Source organism: Mus caroli, chromosome 1 (assembly GCF_900094665.2).
Source record: "Mus caroli chromosome 1, CAROLI_EIJ_v1.1, whole genome shotgun sequence".
Classification (NCBI taxonomy): Eukaryota; Metazoa; Chordata; class Mammalia; order Rodentia; family Muridae; genus Mus; species Mus caroli.
In genome coordinates, this window is record NC_034570.1 from 37,580,464 (window position 1) to 37,604,849 (window position 24,386).

The 24,386-nt window shown below is 45.4% G+C and overlaps 1 protein-coding gene across 2 annotated transcripts in view; it reads right to left on the reverse strand.

The window, feature by feature from the left end:
* Window positions 1-6,785: 6,785 nt before the first annotated feature.
* Window positions 6,786-24,386, reverse strand: part of Tgfbrap1 (transforming growth factor beta receptor associated protein 1) — a 44,536-nt gene continuing 26,935 nt past the window's right edge. For both annotated transcript variants that reach the window (XM_021159200.2, XM_029478152.1), the window contains exons 5-12: window positions 20,849-20,931; window positions 18,098-18,439; window positions 17,323-17,380; window positions 14,866-15,009; window positions 12,744-12,890; window positions 11,851-12,010; window positions 10,029-10,462; window positions 6,786-9,339 (exon numbers count right to left, since the gene is read on the reverse strand). In XM_021159200.2, the coding sequence (XP_021014859.1) occupies window positions 9,163-9,339; window positions 10,029-10,462; window positions 11,851-12,010; window positions 12,744-12,890; window positions 14,866-15,009; window positions 17,323-17,380; window positions 18,098-18,439; window positions 20,849-20,931 (1,545 nt within the window). In that variant the 3' untranslated portion in view covers window positions 6,786-9,162. The remainder of the gene's footprint in view (window positions 9,340-10,028; window positions 10,463-11,850; window positions 12,011-12,743; window positions 12,891-14,865; window positions 15,010-17,322; window positions 17,381-18,097; window positions 18,440-20,848; window positions 20,932-24,386) is intronic.

The window sequence follows — 24,386 nt, forward strand, 5'->3', positions numbered from 1 at the left end:
TAAGGGCATAAGACACTCTGGAAAAAGGAGAGGTGCCAGAGAAAGGCATAGTCAAAGAAGGTACATGCAAGGACCACTGCGTAGCTCCATCAAACCTTCACTAGTCTCGTAAGAACAGAAAGGGGGCTTTGCTTTTTATAAGTATACCTCAAATATGATGTCAGCTGTAATGGTTAATCTTCATTGTCAACTGGACCGGATTCAGAGTCACCTGGGAACATGCTTTTTGGTGTGTCTGTGAAAGTGATAAACTAGGGCAGGAGGACTCTCCCTGACTGCGGATGACCCATCCTGAGGACTGGGCCCAGGACTCCTTAAAAAGGCGAGTCAGCCTAGGGAACACATCCATCCTGATCCACCCAGATTAGGCCACACTCATCACCATGCCTCCTCACCATGATGGACTATACCCTCAATCCAGGAGCCAAAATAAAACATTTATCTCTTCTTGTTAGGTATTTGGTCAAAGAAATGAAAGAAATAGCTAATACAACCCGGAATATACTCTAGTCCAGCCTTCCTTCCTCAGTGTGTAAACAAACACCTGCAGAGCCTCATGGCTGGTTAGGAAGAACAAATTACTTCCCCTATGGCTTCACGTTCCATCTCCACCCTCCTTGTGGCTGCCTCCAGGATCCACTGTCCATTTGCCAAACACTCCCTGGGAAAAAAACCCAACTGAGCCCATTTAGCATTTTTATCGGCAAGACTTGCTGCTCCTTATGCGCGGTCCTTGGGGGGATCTGTTTCCAGTTTCCTCCCTCATTGAAATGCTGCTGCCATAACTCCCCATTTCAGGACTTTGCCATGGTATCAGGGAGCCTTTGAATGGCTTATTACACCATGAAGGGAGGTCACTGCTCACCATGAAAGACAGGCAAACTGACCATTTTAGAAAATGCACAAGGCAAAGTGGAAAGCTTAAAAAAGAAAGAAAGAAAGAAATGCCTTCAACGGTGAACAGAATAAGGGAGAAACGTTATCTGAAACTCAGAGCTTTTCTCTCCCAAAGCTTTCAAATTACCTCTGGGATTTGATGGCCAGCTACCGAGAAAGCACTCGTTTCCCCCATGCTCAGATCTTGGGGTATCCTCTTAAGACTTGCTCAGGGGATTGTGGTCACTACTGGGTTTCCTCCCACCAGGTAAACAGAAGTCCTCTTGGCTGTCTTGTATGTTCTCCATATGAGGGTGCACCCACACTTTCTAAATCAATCACACCTCATTTGAGATTTCTGTTTGTGGGTCTCTTTCTCAATGTCTCGTTATCTGTTGCTATAGCCTTTGGTCTTTACAATTTATAAGGAAAGAGATGTAAGATGTATTAAGGCTTGTGGTTCTGAAAACTGGGAAGGCTAGAGGTATTGTTATAAGCATGGATATGTGTCCCAGATCCGTGTGTCTTGGGGGCGAGTTGCCTACCAAGACAAATAATTGCATTGGAGATAGACATTTATAAACAGAAATAGAGACAGAAAAGGAAACACTCCCTAGAATGGGTTTGTGAAGTGGGAAAGACATACATACACTCAGAATCACTGAACCATGAGGCTCATGACCCTTTATAGGTCATTCACATGGTATCCACATCTCTTGTATATTGTGAGACGTCTAGTACTAACCAATACTTAAATATCCTCCCCTCTCCACACACGTATAGCAGCTTTATTGGTATCCTCTCCCTGGGTAATATAATAAGCACCCTGGAAAGACCATAGCAGGCTAGGGACAGCTGACCTCTTCCGTCCATTGTTTATGAAGCAGCTCATTTTCCAGTATTTATGTAAACAGAAAATATCTGAGAACGACAACAGCGGGAGCAAATTAAGCTCACACAGGACAGACAGTGCCCTGCCTGCTTCTTGTGTTCACTTGCGTGAAATTACAGTGACGGGGCAGAGATAATGATGAGCTTACAGGATGCTCTCCCACTCGGCGTGCCCAGCCTCTATAATTAGATAACCTTTGCTTCTGTCTATTCCACAGAGATTACCCAGGACGTAGGCCTGCAAAGCAGGAGTGCAAACATTCCAGGAAATCTGCAGTTTCAGGCTCCCCATGGTGGCAGAAGAAGGAAACAGGCTGACTTTAACTTCCTTGGAAACTGTTCCTCAGCTCATAGGAGAGAGGGAGAGAGAGAGAGAGAGAGAAAGAGAGAGAGAGAGAGAGAGAGAGAGAGAGAGAGANAGAGAGAGAGAGAGAGAGAGAGAGAGAGAGAGAGAGGATAATGGTACAATAGTCCTTCCCACCCCATCCCAGACCAGACCCAAGCCCCTCTATTTGTACTCTTCAAAATGTCAACTTTCACTCCCAACAAAATGAGGCAGAGAAATTCCCCCCGCCCCATCAAGCTGTCAGCACCCCTAGATGTCAGTGCCATGGAACAGTGGTGATCCATTCAAAGGTAAAAATGGGGGCTCATGGTAGCATCAGGGACATGACTAAGGATCTGAGAATGGGGCATGTCTTCCCTACCCACAAGACTGGCTGGTTGTACACAGAGAGAGGTTGAGGAAAATTATGGGAAACATAATATTCATTAGAAGATCTGCTTTGAAACCCACTCCCCTGCCTGTTTGATCATACACCAGGCCCATAGGCACCTGTCCCTATTCTTCCCTATAAGTAAGTTAGTCTGGCTCCAATTTCTGAATAGGCTTTGAAGATAAGCAATTGTCACATCTTAGATGGCTAGTTATTAAACATCTTGTGCTGAGTTTAAACCCATTCTGAAGGGCCTACACCAGACCACACATGAGCTTTGCTTATTACTGTGTTTTAATTACTTTATTCAGACAATAGAATATAGATGGACAATATCTAGATGGGTTGATAGAAAGTTATATTTTACATGCTTTTCTAGGTATAGAAAATAGAAACTCTAATACAATCTAATGATTTCTAATATAATAAATTCTCATTAAAATATATACATGTACATTGCCTGTGAATGCGTGCGTAACACAATATTTGTCTTAGGTTTTTCTATTGTTGAGATGAAACACCATGACCGAAAAAGCAAGTTTGGGAGGAAGGAGTTTTATTCAGCTTCTATTTCCACCTGGCTCAACACCAAAGGAAGTCAGGATGGGAACTCAAGAAGGGCTGGAACCTGGAGGCAGGAGCTGATGTAGAGGCCATGGAGGGATGCTGCTTACTGGCTTGCTCTCCATGATTTCCTCAGTCTGCTTTCTTATAGCACCCAGGACCTCCATCCCAGGGATGGCACTACCCACAATAGGCTGGGCCTTCTCCTATTGATCATTAGTTAAGAAAATGCCTTACAGCTAGATCTCATGGAGGCATTTCCTCAACGGAGGCTCTTTTCTCTCTGATGACTTTAGTTTGTGTCCAGTTGATGCACAACACCAGGCAATACACTATTTAAAAACCATGAAATGGACTGTCGATTTGCTTTTAAGAAGGAATTGTCATGCATGCATGTATGCTACAATAGTCTAAATGAGTTCAGTCATGGAAGGGAACTGCAGACTTTGACATAGTTAGGCTACCTGTGTTGTTGGAAACACAGAAGCAGGAAGAAGAGTGTGGTTGCCGGATCCAGGGAAAAGTGAAATGGGAAGTTATTGTACTTCACTGAACACAGAATCTCAGAAATTAGGAAAAAGCAGAATTGGATGTTGGTAATGGTTGCGTAACAGACAATGTGCCACTGAAAGGTATTCCTTACAAGTGGCTGATTGGGCTGGAGAGATGAATCAAATGTGAAGAGCACCGACTGCTCTTTCAGAGGACCCAGGTTCAATTTACAGCACCACATGGCAGCTTATAATCAACTGTAACTCCTGTCCCAGGGGAACTAACACTGTCTTCTGGCCTCTGTAGGCACTGCATGGATATGGTGCTGAGACATACATGCAGGCAAAATACTCCTACACATAAATATAAAACAAAATGGAAGAAGAAAGTGGTTGGAAGGTTGGTACAATAGCTGGGTGGTTGAAAGTGATTGCTGCCAAGCATGACGGTCTGATAGTCCAGAACCTGTATGATGGGAGGAGAATTGACCCCCTTGAGTTGTCCTCTGTCCTGCTCTAGTAAAAACAAAAATAGTGTTTACAATGCTCTGATTTATGGATTGTATGTTTACAGTTTGAAGAGGAACACTTTTTAAATGTAGTAACATTGGTAGTACTTTTTTTTACTGCTTTTCTTTAGGGCACAATACCGATTTCTTGACATGGTTTATTCATATAAAATAAGTATTCTCTGGTAAATTATTTGACGTCAGAAGAAACTGTTTTCAGGGCTGCACATTATTATGCAAACAACCAAGAAACGCTTTCTTGTCCTCTAATTCCCAAGAAAGCAAAAGTTTAGCATTTGGTGATACATATTTATAAGCTTCAGTCAATGGTGGCCTGCAAATCAGCAATGTATTGAAACAATTTAGAGTGGATTTGGGGGCTTTCCTGTAACATCCTGACTACAGAGGTGGGAGGGAAGGACACTGGGCAGCCTGCCCCTAATCCCCAATTCTATCATGTGCATCAACTGATCCAGGAAAATCAAAAATGTTTGTGTTGACCACTGAGGGTAAGTCAGCTTAATCATAGGCAATGAAGGCCAGGTCATCTAGCTCGTATTCCTGAGATCTGGCTGGAATTTTTCTGCTGAGCTTAGGAAGAACGCAGATAGAATCTGAAGGGGGAAAATTACTATCTCAAGTAAGACAAATGGAAAATGTTCCATAAAGATGACCATGGTGGTGAAGAACTCAAAGAAGCTAGAGACAAAGCAAAATGCTTCTTAGCACAGACTAGAGGACAGGAGCAACTGAACACCAGACAACAGAGCTAGAGCCCCCGTGGGTGGCTATGGGGTCACTTTCCTGTGCAGTGAGCATGAAGTGAGATGTGGGAGTCCTGACATCCCATAGGGTCAGGCACACCACAGCTCCAGACAGGCTGCTGCTGAGCAGGATTTGTGTGCTGGGTGCTGCCGCAGCTCCCTAAGCCCTGGAGGGCAACATTGAGTGGTGAAGGCCGAGTCACAGCAATTACCTTACCCTGATTCCTTTGCTCAGAAAGTTAACACTTGAAGGGACCTTGGATACTACCCAGCTCTACCCCGTGATCATGGATGAGACCCCAAGGTTCAGGGAAAGTGTCCGAGGCAGCATCTTTTTGATAAAGTCACACTCATCTCACTAGCTGTGTATTGCTTTCTAATTCTTTCTTGCCATGTGATCTCATTTAGCTAATTTACAACTCTAGGCTGCAGACTGAATTATAGCTATTTGTTTCCCTTCCCTGGTTGCAAGCTAAAGGAAAGCAGGCGTCATTAATTCAGTGCTTTTCTCCAAACGGCATGTTAACAAGCTTTTAGATGGTGTTCTAGCCACTGAGCTTTTCTGAGGAGGTGAAAGGGTCTCTGATCCATATGGTTTAGATTCTTGCAGGTTTTCATTTCGAACGCTAAGGTTGACAGATCCGCTAGGAGCAAATGGGGTGTTAGTTAATATCTAATTACTCCTAACACAAGTCACAGCCCATTTAACTGAGGCAGACACCAGTCTTTGCCTCCTCAAGATTCATTTAGAACAATTCACGTTTCCTCTGCCTTATCTCTTGTCTTTGTAGTAATTCCACAATTCGGTGTGAATGCTGCCTTTTTTTCCCCAGACTAGCCTCCATCTAGCTTGGTTTCCACCATATCTTGCTTTTTTTTTTTTTTTTTAAACTAATATACTAATACATACTAGGATACCAGTATATGTCATTAAAAATAATTTAAAAAAAAAAAAACAGCTGTGGCCTCACTTCTCTAAACAGCACCCGTGGTAGTTCAAGTAACAGTGACCTCAGGTTAGTTTTTTTGTGTGTCTTTACTTGGCAGAATTTGCAGGCTGGGAGCATCCTGATGACCTAGTGTCAAACTAAAATCACCAGAACACTATCCCAGTTTTCCTGTTTGAAATCTGTGCCATGGCAGCTCGCCTCACTTGCTGATGTGAGATTTACCCATCTACCTAACAGCAGGGTTAGAAGAATCAGGAAGAACCTTGCAGTAACAAGTCCCTCCTTTTCTCAGGAGCTGGAAGCTATGAGAGACTAGTGGCATTCGACAGCTTTGCTCAAAGACCTACTGTAACCATTTTGGGGGAGGGGTGGTTGATTTGAAAAAAAAAATGGTGTACTCATGTGTGTTGGAAGTGCATGGGGCAAGAGGATGATCTCATGTGTCCATTCTATGACTTTCCTTCTTTATACCCTGGCAGACAGGGTCTCTCATTGAGCCTGGAGCAATGTTGTCTCTGCCCTCCATATCTCTGGGCTTCTAGGCCAACTTCTCGTGGTTTTCAACATGGGTTCTGGGATTGTGAATCAGGTTCTCATTCATGCTTTGCAGCAAGCACTCCTACCCGGTGAAGCATCTCTTCACCCCAAGAAAGTAGAAAGTCTGTTTATATTTCTGGAATGTGTTCAGGATTTGGAATGCAGGAGCATTTGGCTCCAAGGACAATGAGTTGTCACCCAGAATCTTCGTTCACAAGGCCTCAGTGCCTTGTTCATCTGAAGGCATGGCGTATACAGGAGTGCCCTAAGAATAAGCCGAAGATAAATGCTGAGGTAGAGTTTAAAATCCAGCCAAGTGGTAGAAGAGCCCAAGGGGCAGCTGCAGCTGCCACCGGCACATCCATGGGCACAGGGAAAATCAGAGTACAGCTGGATTCCAGAGGTCCTTAGAGCGAGGCAGTATCTGTGGGAACCAGTACTTCAGCAATGTAGTGTTTATTTTTTTTAAAAAATGACCCAAGAAAAGGACAAAGAATTAGAAGAATTTTAATAAAATCAACAAGTTTACATTTGTACATCTTGTGGATTTGGGACCCGTTAAGAGGCAAAGGAAGCTAGGAGGACAGATTCCTGTGGGAGAGCAAGCAGGAGGCAAGGGCTGCCCCAGTTGTGCAACAGGTGCGTGTGACAGTGTGACCCATTTCTCTGTGCTCCAGGAGTGTCAAGCATGGCTCACAAGAGCCTCTCTCTCTCTCAGCTCTGTGTTCAAACCCAGTGCCCACAGCCGAGGTGACAGGCCTACATTAACACAGGTAAGCAACAGCAGATAGACAGTTCCCAAACTGAACATTCCTGCTCCCTTCCAGATACGAATGTGACCCAAGCTCAGCCAGTGTTGCTCCAGCTAGGATGGCTGTACAGAGCCGAAGGGGGAAAGAGCTGAGTGGCAGCTGTTGTGCTACCCAGGGGACAGTCACAAAAGAGCAGGGCTGTGACAAAACTATGCTATATATTCATCTTAAAAATGGGATTTGTGAAATTGCCCCTGGGAGAGTGCGAAGAAGGTAAGGAAATAATAGTTTGTAACATGTGAGGTGATTCTCTGCCTTATATAAGTGTTTGCTTTAAAGGATTTGGTGATGGTGGTGGTGGTGGGGGCTGGGCTGCTCTTTATAGATCAATACTCAGAGACTAGAGTCCCCCACATTAGGAGTGAGCAGTCACAAGTCCTTTCCGAGACTGTACCCGTTTTGCGCATGAAAAACAGTGCTTTCAGATGAAACCACCAATTCATAGGTTGTAATGAGATGCAGTGAGAAGTGTTCTCAGTCATCCTTGGGACACAGCGGAGCTGCAAGGAGACTTCATCATTTATTCTCAGACACTCAACACATGTAGGGAAAAGGGGCACAGTCCTCTGAACAGTCACAGACGCATCTACTCCCTGGTTTACTCGGAATCCCCAAGGGACAAGAAATACACCAATCATTGCAAGTGCAGAGATCCTTTTGTCAAGAATGGACAGGGAATGGGGGTGGGCAGGGTCTGGCAGATGGGCTGGGCTGTGTTCTGGGGCCGCCCTGGCAGCCCAGGAGTTGATGCTTCTTTTCCAAGCATCCTGGTAGAGGCTGTGCTGTCTGCCCTGAGGGTCTCATAGAGTCACCACCCGGGAGATGGCTCTGAGACTTCAAAGAGAGCAGGGAAATGGCAAGAGCTGCAGTTTGTCTGTGACAATTGACAGACACCAAGTCCAGTTGGTCACAGATGAGACCTTTCCTCTGAGGGTTCAGGAAAGCTCCGGGCAGGCATGGAAAGTGCTGGCAGATAAGGTGGCCTGGCCTCCTAAGGGCCTGCAGAAACACCTGTGGGCAGAACAGGGAAAAGCAGCTCTGCCAGCTGCCTGCTACAGGCTACAGGGCTACAGGGCAGAGGCAGTGTGAGCCTCTCCTGGAAGGCTCACTGGTTTACTGATTTCCCTTTGAATTTCCCAAGTATTCAGTAGGAGGTACATTGTAATGAGGAAAGAGATATCTGTAATGAGTACAACTGAAGAAATTCCAAATGAGAGAAAATTACGAAGATGCTATGAATTCAAATAAAAACACTGAGTTGTGTATGTCTGTCGAGGTGTTTCCAGTCAGGAAGGAGATGAAAAGAAACCTGCTTCTGGGCCCTCATAAACCTGGTCTCGTTTCTGTTGCAGTCTTCAGGACAGGCAAACCCCCCCCCCCCCGCTGTGCACATGTGTGTGTGCATATGTGCATGTGTGTGCATGTTCTGGGGATTGAATTCAGGTTGTCACACTTGGTGGCAAGTGCCTTTGCCCACTGAATCATTTCACCGTCCCATCTACTTCAAGCTTTCTCTCTTTCTAAACAGATTTCCATGTGCTAGGCAGCCAGAAGCATAGGACTTTATACCAAGTGACTGCTTAAGGAAATGAGGCAGAGGGTTTCAGAGGTTGACAGCTGGATGGGAAGAACAGAAGCTATGTCCACTTTAGGGGCAGATGTGAAGACTACGTGAAGAGCACACCACCTCAAAGGCAAGGTGTCCAGCTCAGGCCTCTGCACCCTGGACACAGGCAGACCCCATTTCCAGGCCCCACTGTGTCTGGATCCCCCAGGCTAAACTGCCTGCTTTTCTAAGTTGGCTTGTGCTTTGGATGACTGTAACCTCCTGGACAGGTAGACTCTGGCCTGTCACTATCCTGGGTGGGGAGGGAGGGTGTTCAGGCCTTTTCCATTTACATCCACACAAAGAACAATCAGCAGTGCAGTGCCCTTGTTTCCCAGGGATAGCATCTTCCTGGCACCCAGATGCCTCCCCTTTGTTCTGGCTCACACAAAAAACAGGTTTGGAAAAGAACTCAGAATCCCCTTTGCAGCCTGAAACCACACTTTTCAAGTCCGAGTGCCAGGGCTGGGCGAGCTGGGGGTCGTGTGTCTGCTGGCGGCACAGTGGGTGTGCACAAGCCCTCCATTTGGGTATCTGACAAACACAGGTTCACCGAAAGGGTTCTGGCAGAGCTGGCAAAGCTCTCGTTCTGAGAGCCGGACCGCATTTCCCTTCAGCTTCATCTGCAAAGAGAAAGCAAGAGTGAGGAGGTGGCCAGGTCAGGGTGGGTACACGGCACGAGAGATGGAAATAAAGAGAACCTTTCTTAAGGAGCAGACGGGGAGCAGGAGAGGTGCTTTCCTTCTATTTTTAAAGATTTATTCACTTTTATGAATGTGTGTGCCTGCATGAGTTTATGTGCATCACAAGTCTGCAGAGGCAAGAAAAGGGCATCAGACCTCGTAACTAGAGTTGTGAGTCACCATGTGGGTGCTAGGAACTGAACCCAGGTCTCGCAAAAGCAGTAAGCACTCTTTCCAGCCCCAGGAGTGGTTCTTAAAGCAACCACTGTGTGTCTGGAAATTTCTATATAAACTCATCCTTTCAGCCCTCTCAAAGCATTGACTGTTTTAACCCCAGACTGTCACAAAGTCACTGCTATCAGAGTTGAGTGGGATCAAGTAAGACCTTCATTTGCAAATAAAAAGCAGGACCCAGATTGGAGATTTGGTCATAGTCACTCAGTTAACTAGTGGCACATTCCAAGCATCACAACTTCATTTTTCAGAAGTCATAAGAAACAGCACTATTGGTCCTACAATCAATACTTGTAGAGTGGAAATAAAAACTGGCCAAGACCAATTTTCCATACTTTAAAAGCTTACCTCCCATGCAACATGGGCTGGCAGAGGCACAAAGGGTAGGTACTCACCTTATCATACATGTAAATCAGGTTTTCTGATTTGGCCAGGCCAAGGGCCACCTGTGTGGTCCTCCTGGCATGGATACTGTCCCTCATAGCCCCCATGAGGAATGGGCAGAGAAGCTGCACGGACCAGGTGTCGGGCAGAAGCTGTAGGACCTGGGTGACATCAAATTCCCTGGCATGATGGTTCAGCAAGTCCACAGCAGCCACTGTCAGATCTTGGGCAGAGGGGCCTGCACGGAGGTACATGGCGAGCAACGTGTGGAAGAGGCGCTGACGGTAGGCTGCATCCTGACCCTCGGAGCTCCACAGGCAGTAGTCCTCAGCTGCAGAGAAGTCCCCCATCTCGTGCACCAGGATGTGCAGGGCCTTCTCGTGCTCGCCCAGCTTCCCGTGGAGGATGGCACTTTCCATGGGCAGGCCGGCACCCTGGACTTTCTCTGTCAGACAAAAAAGACTGAGCTCACCTGCATGTTCCTTAGCCTTAGCAAAAGCAGGCTCTCTAGTTACCTAGACATTGCTAAATACTGCCACCTAGATGACTGAGGGAGGTGGCTCCTTGGATTTCCCCTGGTGACTCAGAGTCATTCAGGAAACAGGTGAGTCTGGTCTCAAAAGAGCCCTAGTTAAGCATCACCAGAGCCCTGGCTCCTGGCCTGCAGTCACAATACCATTACTCCGCCTTCCCAGTACAGAATCTTATGACTAACACACAGGGGAATAACTGTCCGTCTGTTTCTTCAGGAGGACTAGAATCAAGGTCCTCCTGGAAAGGCCCCCAAATACCCTGTAGGGTTTTCAAGTAACACTGTATACTTGAGATCACCTCTGGAAGATCTGGGATACAGTGAAATATGGCTAACAGTAATGCTGTGATATTTATGCCAGATATTTTCAAGTCACAGTTGGTTGGATATGCAGATGCAGAATCTATGGATAAATTCAAATATCCACTTTACCATAAAAGTTATGCTCAACCCCTTTATACCACTTTAAAACATGCTTCACTGAAGGGAACATGGGTTCAAGGTATTTAAAAAAAACCCTTTTGGTATTATCTAATGAGTTTCTGGGACAGAAATAAAAACTTTTCTTTTGTTACCCCTGTAGTTAGGCTTCCAGAAAATGGCACAGCCCAGGGGCAATGTCAGTCCTTATCAAGGCTCGCCCTTAGTGGGCTGATGGGCTAAGTCTTACTGCCCAGGTCACTTTGCTCTCCTGTGGGCTGTGAAATAGGAGACAATAACCTGCAATGGGATATTTCCAGGACATCTCTCAGTTCAGGGCCAAGATTAATATGAAATGACAGGCACTGGTGTCTGAGGCTCGGCCACCATGGGCTGCTCCTCAGGCGTGATGCCAGCCTGGGGGTGGGCGGGCTTAGGGGGGAAGAGCTGGCTGTTGCCTGTGACAAGTGCAGCAGCAGGTACAGATGCCACAACACACAAGCACCACCCTTCTCCTAAATGTCAGCAAATAATTACTAAGAGGCTGCCATATTAAGGCACAGACAGAGGTAAAAAGGAGATGGGAGCTACACAGATTCTATGCTCAGACTATGACATTTCTCTTAAAGGGCTAGAACATAGCAGATCTGGTGACCTTGGGGGTCCAGGTGCCACCCTCAGGGAGGAAAGTACCAACGTCATTAGAGGATGAATCGTGACTGATGGTGTTTTATAGCTCAATTCAAAACCCATCAGGATAGCTCTGAGGAAAGGGGCTCAAGGAATCAACCTACAGGACCCAAACATTGCACTCTGGAGCCAAAGGCTCCCTGCCTCAGTCCTACCTAAGTCTCTCACTGGTATGCCAAGTTTATCCTCACCTTTCAACAAGTGGACGCGGTACAAGTCAGACTTCTGGAGTAGTCTCCGGAGTTTGGCCTGTGTCTCAGTGGCTTCTACATCTTTGCCCCCAGTGGATACCCTCTGCCGCAGCACTTCCTCCAGGTAGAGGATGGCAAGGTGGGTGTGGTACTCTTCTTTCTGTAGGAATCAGGAATGCACCAGACATCGTGTTTACATGAGGGAGGCTATGGCAGATTCTTGAACACAGTGGACAGGATACCCTCAAGGGACTGGAAACTTCCCAGGAATACCAACACAGAAGGGGTGCTATAGTCCATGCTGCTATAGTCTGGATGCTAAAGGTGTCCCCAAAGCCTATGTGTTAAAGTCCAGCTACTGGGGGTGAGGGTAGAGCCTGGAAGGGATATGGTCAATGGGAAGGAGTGGGAACATAGCAGGGGAGGTGGAACCTCAACCCCCCGCCCTGCCCTCTTGACTTCCTGGGCACAACACTGCCTTTTTCTGCTAAGAAATCTAGTAAAAAAGAATGGGACAATCAGTCACAGATTGAAAGACTGCCCTCTGCTCTTCACAAGTTAATTGCCTCGGGTATTTTATCATAATGATGGAAAGATGATTAACACATGTTGGGGACACCTGAGAGGCAAAGGCTTTAGGTATTCTATAAATGACATGGCTTCTCCCATTTCCTGTGAGGATAATAACAAAGAGAAAAGAAGAGTGGAGTGGAGCTGAGAAGCAAGATAAAGCATCTACTTCTATTCCCTCTGGGTCTCTTTCACAAAGGCTCACATTCCCTCAGATGACCAACAAGCACAGACTGGGAGATCAGGAAGCAACAGCCAGGTCTCCTCTCCTAAGCTGTTAGTGACATTGCAGCCACAGACCTTAGTCTAGGCTGAGAGCTCACCTGCAATCTCCTGTCGATAACGAGATGTTCCAGATACTTAACCAGGGCTTTAGGGTATTTCTTAAGGCAACTAATAATGTCGTCTGGATTAAAACTGGTCTGCTGCTGCTCGTCCAAAGGTCTCTTGGTGAAAATTTGAACTCCAATCTGCAGAAAGACCAGCAATTCAGTTTTCTTCATCTTTCTTTTGGTCACTTAACAGTCATGGCTTGGCTAAAACCATCATGCAGAATACACTGATGATATGCAGGTACCACTTCTCATATGCCAAACTTACATCAAAAATATGGAGAAAACACAGTCCAGCAAGAAAGACCAAACAAAGCGTACACCATAGACAGGAAAGTGGTGCTAAGTAACCCTCCCCACACACTGCTAGGATTTCTTCTAAGATGGCTGGAAACTAACAAATAGAGCAGTCACGTGGCTTTGACAGCCATGCAACAAACACTAGCACTGTTAAGATTATCCCAAATAGAGACTTTTTCTTGCAAAGATTAAGTGAGAAAACCCAGAAAGTATGAAAACTCACAGTGTGCTCTTCGTTCTCTGAACACATTGCCTGGTTAGTAGATTATTTACTGTGCTTGGCTAATTTGCCATCTGAACCTTCCAGACTGCCTTCCGATGCTGCCATAAGGAGCACCCTGGATCAATTTTCCCTTCTGAGGAAATACTAAGACCATTAGACCTTGTTGGGTTCCCCTGGGCACTGAAATGTGTACTACTGCCTGCTCACATGTGTATACGTATACATACCCTGTGAACCCCAACATGAGACACATGGCACAGCTACAGGTCTGAATTGTGTCTCAGTTTTGCTTGACTACATGACCTTGAAAGAGTGTTATCCCCATCTATGAACCACACCCTTCAAGAGATGACAGAGGTCAAGTGGAGGGCCAACATGTGACACACAGAATAATCTCTGTGTTTGGCTGTGATTGCTCTGCAATTGGAAAGGATCTAAACCTTTCAATGCCACTGCACCTGCACCACAGGAGCATGTGCAGGTGCATTCTATAGGTAAATGTATAGACATAAAGGACAAATGGAGAGGCCAGTGAGCAGGCTTAGCAGGTAAAGGTCCTTCCTGCCAAGCTTGACTATCTGAGTTCAATTCCTGAGATACACACGGTAGAAAGTGAGACTTCAGCTGTCCTCTGACCACCATACAGCATGGCACATGTGTGCACAAATACACACAAATGAATGCATAAATGTAATCTTAAAATTTTTTAATATGTAAGGAATAGGGGCTCTGACCTAGCTAGGAAGTGAGGTAGACAGCAGGAATCTGCTCTGCCCTGCCATGACTTAGGGTCTGATCTTGTCTCTGCAAGGGAAGCCAAGAAAATGGATCTTCTATGCTTGCTGCCTTAGTCTCAGTAACTTGTGAGCCTTTTAAGGTCTCTGTCCCTCTGTCCTGAGCATGCTGCCTTTGAGTCGTGATCCCTTTGGGGGAGCTGCTTATCAGACATCCTGAATATCAGATATCTACATTATTATTCATAACAGTAGCAAAATTACAGTTGTGAAGTAGCCATGAAATAATTTTATAGTTGGGGGTCACCATGACATGAAGAACTGTATTAAAGGGTCACAGCAATTAGGAAAGTTGAGAACTGCTACTGTAGAGCCAAGAGCCAACAGCTGCTTTTTCACTATTGTCTTGTCTCAGCCTCCAAGATGAGCCAGGTCATGTACATGACACTTGACACCTCCAAGTTCACAGCCTCTTAGAAACAGAAGAGGACAATGGTCTTCCTGATGTGGCCCAGATCTGAGCCACTTCTTGCAGAAGTCCAGTCTGTGTAGAGTAAGAACCTGCATGCATCCCAGAGAACAAAATGCAGACTTCTGTTCCCTGACAAGTGCAGAGGGAACTGTAAGAGCGCTTCCTGAACACCAGGGGCATGAGAAGGCGAGGCCTCTGCAGGGAGAGGCTGCTGCAGAAACAGACTGTGCCACGTGCTTATGTTCAAAGGAAGGCATTCAAAAGCAGACAGCGTAAACAGGAGGAGGATGAATGTAGCTTTTTGCCCCTCCACCTAAAGTTGAGGGGGGCTTTGGTGTCTTTCTACCAGCCATTCCTAAGAGAATGCATTTATGAAACACAAACCTCCTCACTTTTCTGCAACAGCCAATCAGCATGGGTCCACACCAGCTCTTGGTCTAGGCAGTAGGTAAGAAAATCAACGATGTATTCGTACAGGTCTGAGCGTGTAGAATCCTGGATGTCCCCATTCACAATGTTCACCCACAACTGAGAAGAAATAAAAAACAACAACCACAAAAAATGTAGAGCTAAGAACATCATGTATTGTGTAGAATTCACTGAGAAAATGTTTGTTTTCTTATTTGGTCTCTCATTATTTTCAAATCACACAGGATGAAACATCCCTCACATGAAAATCTATAATCTGAGCATTCACAAGCATGCTGACAGTGAGGCCTGGATCACTGGGTAGCTGATTGGGGTACCTCTAGCTTCCCATGCATTACTTCAAAATCTGAAAAACTCAAAAATCTAAGACAATTCAGACCCTGAGCACTTTGAATAAAGAAATATATAGTAAAGAGAGCTATAAATTCTAAACTCTGTTATAATATTTTTGAGAAATAAATCAGAAAACCCAAATGTGCCAAAATCTAATTTTTCAAAATTTGAGATGATGCTAGATGTGGAAAATTCCATACCATCAAACTTCATTTTGAGCACAGATTTATGAAAATTATTTTCATGCTATTTGTACAAGACACAAGTGAAATTTAGTTTACATTTGGGTCTTATGTCCAAGACATTTCCTTTTGTAAATGTAAATAATTCAAAATCTAAAATAATCTGCAATATGGTGGTGATCCCCCAACTAAAGCTGATTAGAATGCTCAGTGCATTCTTGTTTTCTTCAGAACTGAATTCACCAGTTAAATAATTGAATCAAAGGTCCACTGAAAAGTGTTGATTTTTTTTTTAAATGGAATTTTCACCTCTTCTGAAGATGTGCTCCATGTGATTCAAGTATGCAAATCTTTCTCCACAGCTGTGCTAATAGTATTACAACGCACATGCAGTAATTCTAAAGATGCCACTACTATGTCTTAAAGAAATAAACGTTTTGTCTACCATATCCAAGCCTGCTCTTGGCCTTGAGGCATGTGTTGATGGAAACTCATGTTCCTGTTTTCTTCACTCTGAAATTATGCTCTTGTGATGCTTTAGCAAAGAGGCTGCACTGCAGACTAAACTCAAAAAGGCATGGACAAAGACAGGGAGGGAGCTGATGTTACACAAAAGGCTCACAGGAAGCTAGCACCCAATGCAGTCTGAGAGGTAACAGGGCAGAGAGGAGAGCATCCCCCCAGGGTGTGAGAAGATACTGCAAAGATCAATGGAAAGCTGTAAGGTGCAGGCCAAGAGACAAGGCTAACAAATCGATGCCACTCAGTTCAGACTCAGCATCCCTGCTGGCCTTCACCTCAGTTCCTCCCTAGGGCAGGAGCATGAGCTTGCTCAGCATTGGCTCTGTCCTGGTGCCTAAGGGAAGCAACTGCCCAGCTCACTAGCAACAGTTGCTGTTACTAACAGCAGAAACTATAACACAATTGCTACCTGCCACCCTGAGTTTCTAAGGTAATGCCATATGCCTGCTGGCTCAGCAAAAATATCACACCCAAGCTAATTCAAGCAAATTTTGTTAAATCAGAGAAAAGCAGTAGATATTAGCACTTAAGAAGGGTGGTAGAAGTTGGGGCCAAAGGGATACTAGACACAGGTTACTAAAATACAGTTAGAGAAATAATCCCTAGTGTTCTGTGGCTCACTGGGGTGAATAAAAGCACTAAACAGATGAGCTCTAAGTTCCCCAGTACAGAGAACAGCTAAGACGTTGTTAGGATCCCAATGATTGTGACTGAATCACTTGCCAAGAAAGGTGTATAGTTACTAAGTGACAGCTAATTTTCTAAATATATATATGCATGTGCCCATGTATGCATATGCCATATGTGTATAGTGCCCATGAAGGCTAGAAGAGGGGCCAATCCCTAGAATCAATCTGGAGTTATGAGGTTGTGAGCCTCCCAGGATTGATGCAGGAGTGGACTAGAGTAGAGCAGCAACTGCTCTTAGCTCCAGGCCCCCTTTCAATTCTTTAAAAGAAAATCAACCTTGTTTTCATTTCAATTTTCACAAACTCAATCTTGATAATGTTCTTTAAAGAGAATTAAAGGAATCACTTCTTGGCCTTTTTGTAAGAACAAATATTGGGTCTTAAAGTCAACACTTCTCAAAGAGTTCACTTTTGAAAACACTATTCTATTCGTTCTCTGCAGAAAAGACCAGATCAGGTAAAAGTGGTTTCTATGGATTAATGGGTTTTTAAAAAGTAACACAAAATTATAGGTTATTGACTATATGTGTAAACATGGTAGCCTAAATGCCTCGGTATATATATGGAGTCTGAGACTAATTTTCAAAAGTTGGTTCTCCTGACACCATGGGTTATGAGGTTCAGAGGCAGGGGATCAAGCTTTGAACAGCTGGTGCTTTTACGTATCAAGTCACTAGTCAACTCACCTGAACTGCAGAGGCATCTTGTTTGTTGTAATGATAGAGCAGCCCCAGTGCAAAGTACCTGGAAGAGAAAAGGGTGGAAACGATGGCCAAGGATGTGGGGTATGGCCTGGGACACACACCGCTCACACTCTGCCCATGTCTTCCTCAGGAGGGGGCTCTTGGAGAGGTCAGGCCTCCTTAGAGAGACACAGCTCAATATATTGAAGTGTTAGTTAGAACCTTCCCTTTTAAATCTCTGGGCACATTTCACAACTTCTTATAGATAGAGCATCCTGAGTCACCACCACCAGGTGTCGGTGTGCACTGGATTTGAAACCAAACAGGCTGAGCAGCCCTAATCTGAAATCTGAAATCCACCAAAAACGGTGACCTAAGGGAGCTTGATCAACAAGGTCAAGAAGGCTCAGCTCTTTACTCAGATGTCGTTCACCTTTGCTATGAGTGACTCAACTGCATTATTACTACCAAGTCTCATCTTCCACGGTGGGTGCTGGTCTGACAACACTACTAACCAAGCTCACAGTAATTCCTGTTGTACTTTTCAACATGAAAGAGGAGAACGAGCGTGACTCTCTCCGAGGCCCTTTAGATCAGGAGGACATCGTCATCTGAGGACTGTTTGCTGCCTATTGCCACAAGGACTTCTTGGTGATCTTGATTTCTCATCCAAACTCAATGCTGGCTGAGTATGTCTCACAGCATCTCCTCAAGGGGCCTCATGGGGTGCAAGAGGGCTGGAGTGAAAGCCTCACCACGTGGGGTTGAGAACACTCACTTTTTGTGCTTCTCCAGCCAGGCAGCACTGTCTGTCAGCAAGCAGAAATTCTCAGTGACCAAGAGGTCCAGGAGGCTGTCGTGGTCAGCCTCTGCATACAGCTTGAGCAAGGCCGTATCGATGTCTTCCTTGTAGCCATTAGCTACCTCTGTGCTGCGGATTTCATTCAGGTAGCTCATGAGGAAGCGCTTGCACTTGGCCATCTTCTCCTGGTCGCCTTGGGTCAGCTGGTTCAGGTCTGCATACTCATGAAGAGGAGGGTGAGACCGGGTGAAGGAGGAGGAGGTGGGCAACAGGAAGGGGTAGAGAGAAATCAGCTCCCGGACATCCAGCTGGCTGCTTCTGCAATTACAGTGTCAAACTAAATGAAGCAAAAAGAGAGAGAGAGTACACATAGGCACACTAACAATACTGGAGGGCAGTGCCTGTAGGCACATGTTAATGGGTGTGAATGTGGCCAAGCGAGCATCCTAATTTGCTAGTACCAATGAAACACTACCAAACATGGTTCCAAAAGGAGCAGAGGAGACAAGGGTGAGAAACATGTACAGATGACTGGTGAGTGCAACATCAAGACACCTGCACTGTGAGGGAAACCCAGTCAGCCCTGGGATTCCTCAGGCAAGACCGAACTATGCCAAGAACAAAGTGGCATCAATCTGAGCCAGGACAAACAGCATCTTCCTGATGCTGAATCCCAAATAGATTGTTCAGTGGTACTTGAATAAGAGACTTTCTCCTACCTTGGGCCGTGCTATTACTAACATCTAGTAGGTACAATCTAGGGATGAACGCACTACAATATGCCAGACAGCCCTGCCCCAACACACTCACAATAACGAACCATCAGGCCTAAGAGCCAATAGTGTCGGGGTTAAGACACTGAGGGCTACAGGAGGGTTCCTGAAACAGGAAAGTTCTGCTCACTGTTCACTCCAGGGTGAACCTGTTGAAGGAAGAGTCCTCTTCATGCAGTGCTTACTGGCCAGAATAGTCCCCGCACTGGATGGGAGAGGTCCCTTCCAAGCTTGTAAGGCTCTTCAGAAGCACAGCCCCTCTGGTGCCCTTGTGACCTTCATTCTAATACTTTGACCAAGTTGGCTAAATGGTATGAAGACAGACTGAGAACCTCCAGAAGACATGCAGCTTGGGTTCCATACATGAACAACACGTGGGTTTTCTCACAGATGCCAAGCATGATGAGCTAGGAGTACAGCCTCTGGCATAGTTACGGGGTGGAGTCTGAGGTCAGGGCCCAGCACAGGAACAAGAAGGTCAAAGGCAATCACTGCTGTCTGAGAAGCTCCTTACCCAGATATCGGCTCTCAGTGACTCTTTGACAAGGTGAGCAAGCAAGCAGTCACCAGTGTACTGCTGCGCTGTTGAGAGACTAATATGGAGGCCTAAGAACCTCATCCTAAAGACAGACTGGCCCAGCTTCAGCTCTCTCATCACAGTGGGGGACTTTCCAGGCACATATTCATGGGTATTCATCTTAGACTGACCACAGTATGTTCTGGCAGCACCTGTGATGTGAAACTCAAGGGCAATGACACTGTCAGGACAAAACAAGATTTGCTGAGGTGTGACTGAGCAAGGACTCTACTTAAATTGAAGACCGCCAGTCTTTATAGGACCAGACAGTGGCAGCACCTGGACTGGCATAGTTAAAAGTACTACTGGGAGTCACTCCTCAAGAAATGGCTTCCTCCCTCGGAGACCTGTTCCATACACCCCATTTTTGTGACAGAGGAAGACATCAACTCTGCTGTGTGTTTCAGCACATCCTTAAGACATAGCAACCATCCTCAAGGAAGGGCAGAAGAAGCCCAGCAGAGAGCATCCTGCTAAGTTCCTTGGGCTGTACAGGCTCTGTACAGAAGAAGCCCAGCAGAGAGCATCCTGCTAAGTTCCCTGGGCTGTACAGGCTCTGTACAGAGCTTTCTATGAATGTTGTTTGCTAGAAATCTCTAGACCACAGAATGTTCTAGTGAAGCACTGCTCTTTAAAGTACTTAAAGATGACGACCCTAGCAGGTGCAACCCCATTTCCCCAGAGGATGCTGAGTAGCCATGGTCCCAGGAACCCACTGGTGAGAGTAAAGTACAGATACAAGGGCAAGTGCGATGATGAGGGTGTGGTTCCTACATAGATGGGTAAGGAAAACGAAGAGCAAGATAGACTATGAGAATACAAATGGGCAACTGAAAAGGAGAGAAGACAACAGAGAAAAGGGATGCCTGTGAAGGTCCACAGGAGAATCAGTCAGAATGGCAGAAGGCTGTCTTCCTAAAGACAGATTCACTTCCTGAGTATGCCAACCGGGCATATACCATCTAGAAAGTCTATATATGATTCAAAGTTTTTATAGGTCTTCCTAAAAGCCCTTGCTTTCTCTAAACTCAGCTTCCAGTGAAATCTCTGAAAAGTAGATAGCAAGAATAAATATTCCTCAGAATCCACACATAACAACCCCACTCAGGAACACTACTGTCCTGCTTAGCAGCCCTACTACCTTCAAGGACCCTCGTCAGATTTTCAACTCAGGAGTTGGGACAGTGGGCATACTAAGGCTGATGGTGGAGACCAGGAACTACCTAGAAAGGTGTGAACTATTACAAACAGCCCTATCATTCCTACTCAAATATCCATCTAGCCTTCCCATAATTCTCCCTTGAAACTGCATAGACGACAAAGGTTCCCAGGAGGTTCCCACTGAGTGACAGTCCTGCTACCAACACTTCAAATTACCTGAAGAGCTCTTTGGCTTCCAGGAACTGGAGTTGTGCAAACTGTATAAAGCCTGCCTGCTGCAGAATCCTCCTGTACATTACCTGCAAGGGAATAAGAATCAATCATCTCCTGAAGACACCTTAAACCATCACCAGAGGGGCAGGCTGCACTGTCATCCACATCCTGACTGATGGCATCCACAGAGATAAGAAGCTACTAGTTTAAAAAAAATACTTAAATCTATGTAGTTATCCCTCAGTAGTGGAAAGGCACTGGTTCCAGGGCCCCACAGATATCAGCATATATGCTCAAGTCCTTTATATAAAATAGCACTGTATCCCTTAGAATCTACATACATGTTTTAAGTCATGTCTAGATTACCTGTAATAGCTAGAAATATGTAAGTCTAATGTAAACAGTTCTTATACTATGTAATTTATGGAATAATGTCCAAGAAAACAGTCTATATACCTTCAGCACAAATGCAATCTTTCTTCTTGTAGTGTTTGAGTCTCATGAATCTCATGCATGCAGGGAAGTGCTGTACGGAGTAGGGGAGCTGAATGCATACACACACATATGTGCACATAAACATATGCACACACATGTATATGCACCCCCCCTTCATAGGTTTGATTCCATGAACCCTTAATGAATTGCTTCACCCCTGTGCTCAATCCACCAGATTTTCGTGACTGCTTCTTCCTGTTGTTGCTCAGATGGAGATCAATGACCTTGGGAGCTCTGGCTTATTCTTCTACTCCTCTGAAAGAGACTTTGCAGGAGTATTTCTCATAGATCCCTCATACACAAGGGTAGTCAAGCATAAGCACTACATAGATATGTGGGCCTCTTAGCAAAGCTGAGGTAGTGTTGTGTGACCTATCCCCTGGAGACACTTGGCTCACATTAATAGCAGACTATCTAAAGTTCTTGCAGTAAACTGCCACCTTGCCTGTACATGGATCACTGCAATCCAACTTAACTCATCTGCAGGATTCTTCCATTCCTGTAACATCCAACAATAATAACACATACATACACTTGGGCTGGAGAGGTGGCTCAGTGGTTAAGAGCACTGACTTCTCTTCCAGAGGTCCTAGTTTCAATTCCCAGCACCCAAATGGCAGCTCACAACTGTCTGTAACTTCAGTTCCAGGGGATGTCGCACTCTCACAGACATACACTCAGGCAGAAAACCAATGCACATAAAATAAAAGTAAATAAATAAGTCACTAGGAAAAAAACAAAGATTAGGTGGTAGTGGCACATGCCTTTAATGCCAAAAATCAGGAGGCAGAGGCAGCCAGATCTCCTGGTTCAAAACCAGACTGATCTTCAAAGTGAGTTCCAGGACAACTAGGGCTACACAGAGAAACCCTGCCTCAAAGAAGGCCAACACGCACAACACACACTTCAGGAGAGTTCATCCTTTCCTCCCTTCCGCCACTGTCCATTTCTGAGCTTTGTTAAGGTTTGTCTGAAAGGGTACTGGACACATCTTGTTGCTTGTTCTCATGTGTGCCAACATCTTCATCCTGGCACTCTGTCTCCCATGGTTTTCACTACTCTGCTTGATACTAATTCTTCTTCTTCTTCTAACCCAGAATGCCAAGAGGTCCTTGAATACAGGACAAACCCTTTACTTACTGTCTTAGTCAGGGTTTCTATTCCTGTACAAACATCATGACCAAGAAGCAAGTTGGGGAGGAAAGGGTTTATTCAGCTTCCATAAAGCTGTTCATCACCAAAGGAAGTCAGGACTGGAACTCAAGCAGGTCAGGAAGCAGGAGCTGATGCAGAGGCCATGGAGGGATGTTNCTTACTGGCTTGCCTCCCTGGCTTGCTCAGCCTGCTCTCTTATAGAACCAAGACTACCAGCCCAGAGATGGTCCCACCACAAGGGGCCTTTCCCCCTTGATCGCTAATTGAGAAAATGCCTTACAGTTGCATCTCATGGAGGCATTTCCTCAACTGAAGCTCCTTTCTCTGTGATAACTCCAGCTGTGTCAAGTTGACACAAAACTAGCCAGTACACTTACCTAACGAACAGTTTGAAAATTCTCTCCTATTTATTTAGGAATTATTAATCTGAATAACTCCCTGGTCCACATTTTTTTGTCACCCACTGGCCCAATTTTAAAGGTGAGAAATTCTATTTAGAATATATAAGTTTTTACTTCCAAGTGACTAAAGTAATAAATGGTTGAGTCATGATCTAAAAACCATACCTCATCAACACATTCTATTGGTTTTTCTTGCTCTCTCAAATAACTTTAAGAGGCCTTTCAGTGGTGTGTGTATGTGTGTGTGTGAGAATTCATTTGGGTTGCTGGGCATCAAACAGTAGTCCTTGTGCATGCTGGGAAAGTGTTCTACTGAGCTTTGCCCCAGGCACCATGGTTTTAAGGAGCGCTCCAAGCACAGCAGCAGTCCCTTTAGGAGAGTTGATTTTAGCACACTGCTTAACCTGCCTATCTCTCTTCTCTTTGTCTGCCTTTATCTTTCTTCTGTGAAAACTCCCATCTGACCAATGACTGGACTTACTATGCCACTTTGTACCAATAAGCAGAATGTGGAGTTCTTCTGCCCAATATGCAGTTCTATTTCTGGAAGTAGAAATAATATGAGCCATGCTTGTAGCGGAAGAATTAAAAAGAGGCACCAAGCATGAGAGAATTCTTAGGTATATCCAGGCTTGCTACAGAGAAATCAGTGACAGCAGCATCTTCCTGAGGCTACCAGACTTGAATGCCATGCTTGGGTCACCTTGTCTCCCCCACGCTCCTCTACACCATCCCCAGAGAGAGACAGAACCACTACCAACTTCACAAGTCTCCATTGGTCTACAGAGATGCCCCAAATTCATGTTAAGAGAATTTGGAGGTGTAGTGTGTGGGATGCAGTTAGGGTTGGATGACGTCATGAAGGCAGGGCCCTAGGATGGATGGTACTTATGGCCCTCTTGTGACCGGAGATGAGACCAGGGCCAGCACACTTACTCTCATTATATGTGATGGCTTGGGGTTGACAAGTATGAGCTGAACACAGTTTTCACGAGGGCAACATGAGCTGTGGAAGATGTGTCCAGAAAAGTGGATGGGACCTGTCAATGAAGCACTTCACCTAGGCAACAATGCATCTTTTGAAATTTTGGCATATGCATGGGACTTCACATACATGCACGTGCGTGTGCAGGCACACACACACACACACACACACACACACACACACACACACGGCTGTTTGCATAGCTCAAGGAAAATAACACCCACATAACAAAGAAAGTTGAATTTACAGCATTACAGGGAGAAGGCAGGTATCAAATGCAAAGGGACAGAACACACACACACACACACACACAGGAGGGACTGGACAGCAAGGAACTCATGTGATTTCATCAGGGACTGGCTATGCCCTCTGCTCTTGTCAAAAAGAGCAGAGATGGAAAAAAAGCAAAATAAGAAAATGCTGAATGATTTGAGCAGCACACATGGTGCTTGTAGAAGACAGGGTAGCCGTTTAACAGCAACTGACACAATGCCATGGCTGCACA